The 6,000-nt window shown below is 36.0% G+C and overlaps 1 protein-coding gene and 1 long non-coding RNA gene across 2 annotated transcripts; one reads left to right on the top strand and one right to left on the bottom strand.

Moving 5' to 3' along the window:
• Nucleotides 1–309: 309 nt before the first annotated feature.
• Nucleotides 310–762, bottom strand: LOC139429658 (uncharacterized). Its single transcript, XR_011640212.1, has 2 exons — nt 602–762; nt 310–384 (listed from the first exon to the last, which is right to left on the bottom strand). It is a non-coding gene; the product is annotated as an uncharacterized lncRNA (long non-coding RNA).
• A 2,215-nt stretch (nt 763–2,977) lies between these two features.
• Nucleotides 2,978–5,181, top strand: LOC139429657 (3'-5' RNA helicase YTHDC2-like). Its single transcript, XM_071195607.1, has 5 exons — nt 2,978–3,276; nt 3,343–4,134; nt 4,195–4,346; nt 4,400–4,924; nt 5,047–5,181. The coding sequence occupies exons 1-4, from the start codon at nt 3,148–3,150 to the stop codon at nt 4,548–4,550; spliced, it is 1,224 nt and encodes a 407-aa protein (XP_071051708.1). The 5' UTR covers nt 2,978–3,147; the 3' UTR covers nt 4,551–4,924; nt 5,047–5,181.
• Nucleotides 5,182–6,000: the final 819 nt, after the last annotated feature.

Genomic DNA, 6,000 nt, shown 5'->3' with positions numbered 1-6,000 from the left:
TAAATTGACTAAATGTTACCCGAATAATTTTCTTTTCTTTTCGAGAAAATCTTTTTGCAGAATGAATTGGATTCACCCCTGCTGAATTTAAACATAAAGTGACAATACTATTGTCATGCCATTTTACAACAATTATATTTTGGACATCAACATTTTTATAATCGTAGCATCCCCTTGGCTCTTTCTTAATTTTTTTAGAATCCATCAGAGGATTAGCTGGTATACTGTTTTCACGAATGGTGCCTGTGTCTCTCAACTTCAAAGTATGGTACCATGGCTTCATCAATGCAATGCATATACTATTTTCTAAAAAATTTTTATTCAGATGTTGGAATAAAGGCCTCACCTTTGCGAATTTGTCTCTTGCTTCTATTTTAGTAGTATCTGCAAGATGAAAATGGGACATAATATATTCAAAATTATTTCGACTTATTGCTTTAGACACCAACACATTTTGACATTTTGTCTCTTTCATACTCCCAGTACATTCTCCTTCTTGGTACTTGCATGTATCCACTGAGTAATAGTACACGTATAAATGCTTTTATTTCTGTTTTCTCTATTCTTAGGTGGTGATTCTTCTGATTTGCATAACCATTACTTTCGATTACTATTAGATCCAGTATTTCATCATCAAAGAAAAGTGAAAATAACTCCAAAGCACTTATATCGTTATCATTTTCATCTACTTGGCCATTAAAAATTATATTATTACGCTCCAAGTCGTTATCCGTCCATTTATAACTTTTCCTTTTTTTCGTATTTTTTCGATCGAATTTAAATTCGTTGAAACTAAAATTATTTTAAACCTATTATTTCTCTACAATTTGCAATAAAGGTGTGTTCCTTAATGTGGCTCTTAGTGATAATCCCGTTTTATTCCCACAGAAGTAAAGAGACGGAGTTATAAAAACCGGGAAGACTTGTAGATTGTTATCTATAACGTACTTGTTAAAGGTTTATAACTTTTACAATTTAAATCATTTGAAATTAAAACTTCATAGAATCAAGAGGTTAAACAAGATATTGCTATAAAAATAATCGATTTTTTTGATCACGTGATCATGCGTGAGTTACTTTAATCACGCGTGAGTCCCGTGGTTCATATGTATAGTAGTAGGGAAAAACGCTATTTTAACGGAAGTACTTAGAATTTCGCCTTAAAATTTTCCTATCACATTCTTAAGATGTTCAGGCAACTTTTTATGGAAAAAAGATTTCCATAAAAAGAATTTCCGCTCTTAAGTGGTCGATGTTCTCCTGGGGTATCTCGTTCCATGCAAACTCTAGATTGTGTCGAAGGTCATCCAGATTCTCAGGAGGCCTGGGTACTTGTCTTAGTCGCCAACCCATCATATCCCAGACATGTTCAATTGGCGACAATTCCGATGACCTTACAGGCCAGGGCAAAATCTGTAATCCAACCTGTTCCAGGAACCTTCTTTTTAACTACAGCAGTATGGGGTCTTGCATTATCCTGTTGTGTGGCATTCTGCAACGTCTTCATGAAAGGTACTAACACCGGTTCCAGAACGTTGTCGATGTAACGACATGTAAAGGTCTTTCCCCACTACACCGTTCCATACTAGGACCATAACAGGAACGCGTCATATATATGCCCGTATGCCACGCGTATTATGCCCGTGTATGCAAACTGTAGATGCCCCGTTCGGATCTCGTTTAGTCACAGTATAAAGTAAATCAGTAGTCTCACTTGCCATATATGGCGTCCTCAGTCTTGCTAAAGTAACGCAAAAACAGCGACGACGGTATTGGATTCACGATGCTCTAAAAGAACGAAAAGCTGAGGGAGAATACTGGACATTATTTAGACACTTAATTGATGATGAAGAAAATTTTTCAGTACTTTCGAATGTCATCATTTCAAATTTCCTTCCAGGCTCTCTCTTTCCTTTGAGTATCCATATCAATTTTGGATGTTGAAAGTTATATAAAAATTCGTATTTACGAACACATTTCATTAGTTTTTCGTCCACCATATTTAACAACCTGCTGAACCTGCTGCAGTGTTCTAGCGCGAAAGGAATAGTAAAACAGATGTTTGCGTAACCACGCGGTTGGGCAGCCTATGCACATCGGTGCGTGCCGTGCACCGAACGTTTCGGCACCTGCAAAATATTCCTCCCTGGGAATTGCTGTCGGGTCGGGCATGGCACGGTACGGCGTTAGTCGGTGCCGGAACGGTCCAGTGGACATTGTCTCATGATAATTCATACAAAGAATATTTTTTTGCATGTGTCGATACGGTTACGCTCATAGTATATATACGGTGTAGTGGGCAAACACCCTCGTCCAGCACATATCAGCCCCCAAACTATAACCCCAGGTGTTAAGGCTGTGTGGCGTCTTTGAACGAACTCCAAATGCCGTTTTTCCCCTCGATGTCGCATCCTTCTACTACTATCATTCATCCATAAACAAAACCTTGATTCATCACTGAAGATGATGTCATTCCATTGATGAACCCACCCTTGCCGTTTTTGACACCATGCAAGTCTGGCTGCTTTATAGGGAGGTGTTAATGGAAGCCGATGGTAAGGACGGTATGAATGAAGCCCAAAGGAAGAAATTCTTCTGTAAACAGTTGAAATCGACAAGTGTCCCTTCAAAGCTCTCGTCCAATCCACAGCAATTGACCTTGTTGTTTAAAATCGATCCCTGGTAGCCATCCGCCTAAGGAGTCGGTCTTCACGTTCGTTGTTTCTTCGGGCGGGTCTTCCAGCAAGACGGCGCCTCTGAATACCTTCTTCTGATCATAAAACCCATATCTGAGCAACTATAGTGTGGTCCCGATTCATCCTTCTCCCAATTTCGGAGTAAGAGACCCACCTCTTTGATACCAAAATCGACGACCGACGTCGCATTGGGAGCATTGCAAGGCGTCTACTTGGCAGTTTGACAATCAAATTAACTTACAGTACTAGGAAGAAAATATTGAAAGTTGAGTTTTTTCGGCGGAAACTTTCATCGTTTTTTAGTTGATAATAAGGCATTATTTTACCGAAGTTTCAAAGTTGTAGTTCAAATTTTAGTGGGTGGTACATTTCATATGAAAGTGAGCCTATTAAATAATAAATTAAATAATTTAATAAATTATTATTTGATAGAAATGAAAAGAGGGTTTTAATGCATTCGACTTCGTGTCTTCGAGGAACCATGGAATACTCATCAGGATTATGGTTTGTTTTTGATGAAATGTCAAAACTTGGGAATTTGTGCAATTTAAAAGGAGTTACTGCTGTTACTCCATTAACTGTAAGCTAATTATTGGTATTAGACACCCAAATAGAACTAAAACAACTTTTTCTATTTAAAAATTAGATTGTTTTAACCGCTGGTTCAACTTTGCGATTTGATCCGGAATCGTCAATAATGGAAATCGATGATTCTTTAAATGTGAACTTGGGTGGCGATGTAGTGTGGAAATTTCGACTTGCTTTAAACGACATGATTCAACGTCACGTCACGCAACCATCTGCTAAAACTACAAAATTCGAAACGGATCTTCTCGGACTTTTTAATTATGTTCTTGTAATCGAAGAGTCTTATTTTAATCTTGTTCAACCGTTTGAATTTGGAAAAAGGCCACGACTCCCACCAGGAAGCAATGGATATTTGCATTTTAACACAAACGGCGAATCATCGAACGACTTCGATCCAAATATGGAACCTAATTTCGGTGATAATGTTGAAAGGAATCAGCAGGTTCTTAAAAGAAATTTTAATGGAATTCCAAATGATGCTGATGATAATCATGATCATCAAAGTGGTAGTTCGAAACAATACCAACCTTGTTTGAAAACTGGTTCTTCTAAACGACAAGGTTGCGGACCACATTCAAAACAGCCTGAATTGAGTCATACCAGCGGGAATGGAGCAAACGTTCCAAGCACATCTCAAGATGGTGTTTTTAGTGATCATCGCCGTTTTGGTATTCCAACGAATGTGTTGATTGATATGACAGCGACTATAGGACCAGTATATCGTTTTGGTCCGTCGTCGATATTTTATGTTATCCGTCCATTGGAATTGAGCAATATCATGATTAGTTTATCGCAAGGAATTTGGAATTTCGCCCCGCAAACTGAGCGGAAGGTTTTTAGGAGCTTCTTGGTATATATAATTAAATTTGATTTCATTTATTAATTAATTTTTTTTTTTTTTGTAACCTAGGAAAATCAAAAGACTTTTCTTCTATACAACGTTCTAGGAACTTCGGAATTTCAAGCTTTAGCCCAATTAATGTCTACTAATGACGGTCAATATAACACACCTGCCAAAATTAATTGGTTAAGTACACAAGGAGTTACATACGATCAAATCAGGTGAGTTTCCTATTAAATATATTGATAATTTTTTATTGTTTAAATAATTTTAGGGGATTTTTTCCAAATGGGATCAATTACTTCGTGGATGGGTATCAAATTAGTAGGGAGATTGGCATAAAAATAGCCACGTTGATGATGGAACGTAACGATCAACCTAACGTTTTCGCACGTCCAATTTTGTTTAGGGGTCTTGATATTTAAGAATAATTTTTAAAGTAAATCTTTTTTATTACCTCATCTTATCCGAACAATATTCTTTTTTCCAAACACTTCTTTTAGAATTTTCTCATTTTGATCGCATTTCTTTTAAAATTATTTATCTACGATGTTCGTACAGTTCCTTTAACAAAAAACATTTTAATAAATTATCCTTTTCTATGTTAGCTTAATAATTGTTACGGTTTAATTATTTTTAACTTAATTTTTTTGCATTTTTTTTTGTGCATGTAGTTTATGTCGTATTGTAAATGTGTTTATTAATGTGTTAAATCCTGATCATGCCACATCATCTCCGCACCATTATCCACATCCGATTATGAAATAAGAAGATTAATTTATTTATTAAGAAGTTACAGGTAAGTTAGAATTAATTTAGTATTAACGTTAATTAATGTTATTACTTTCTTGTAAGTATTAAGTTTTCTTAAAACTCCAGTTGCTTAACTAATATGTTTTCTTTTTTGGGTGATTTTTTCAGAGTTTCCTGAAAGAAGGAGTGGAGGTTATAAGAAACCACGTTGGAGAGGTGGATGGAGAGGAAGAAGAAATAATCATCAGTGGTAATTTTTGTTGTTTGTTGAATTAACTATTAAAAAATGACTTTTATGTTTTATTAGGGTTTATTTATTGATTAAAAAATACTTTCTGATAAAAACTAATTTCTTACTTAAAAAATTTATCATATTTAATAAAATTTCCTTTATAAGTGTTTACAGGTACACAAGATATCAAATATTACAGTAATTAATCTCCTCAATTACCTTTTAGTGTGTGAAAACTTTGAAACATACTTGAAACAATTTGAAGCACTTAACTTCATATTAAATCACTTTCTGTTAGCAGACGTCAGTTACATAATGTCTATAACTATAACAACCATTTTCTGAGTCAGTAATTTTTGCAATTCCCTACTGGGAATTTCATATAACGCGCAATATATGAATGCAGTAACCATAGTTACGAAGCTACTATATGCTTGCACTGTGCCATTGGGTAGTTTTGCATAAGAAAAGTTTAACTTGGAAAAAGGTGAGCCGCACGTCTCTCAAGACGGCTAAACCCGAATGATTCTAGTTCTAGGTCTTGTGTTAGTTCTAGTGATAGTGAAATACTAGAACTAGAAACATTCGGGTTTAGCCGCACGTCTTTCAAGACGGCTAAACCCGAATGATTCTAGGTCTTGTGTTAGTTCTAGTAATAGTGCTAGTGCAATACTAGAACTAACACTAGACCGAGAACTAGAAACATTCGGATTTAGCCGCACGTCTCTCAAGACGGCTAAACCCGAATGATTCTAGTTCCAGGTCTTGTGTTAGTTCTAGTGATAGTGCTAGTGCAATACTAGAACTAACACTAGACCGAGAACTAGGAACATTCGGATTTAGCCGCTCGTCTCTTAAGACGGCTATGCCCGAATGATTCTAGTTATAGG

This window comes from Onthophagus taurus, chromosome 4, assembly GCF_036711975.1.
Source record: "Onthophagus taurus isolate NC chromosome 4, IU_Otau_3.0, whole genome shotgun sequence".
Classification (NCBI taxonomy): Eukaryota; Metazoa; Arthropoda; class Insecta; order Coleoptera; family Scarabaeidae; genus Onthophagus; species Onthophagus taurus.
This window is presented reverse-complemented; position numbering and strand designations above follow the sequence as displayed.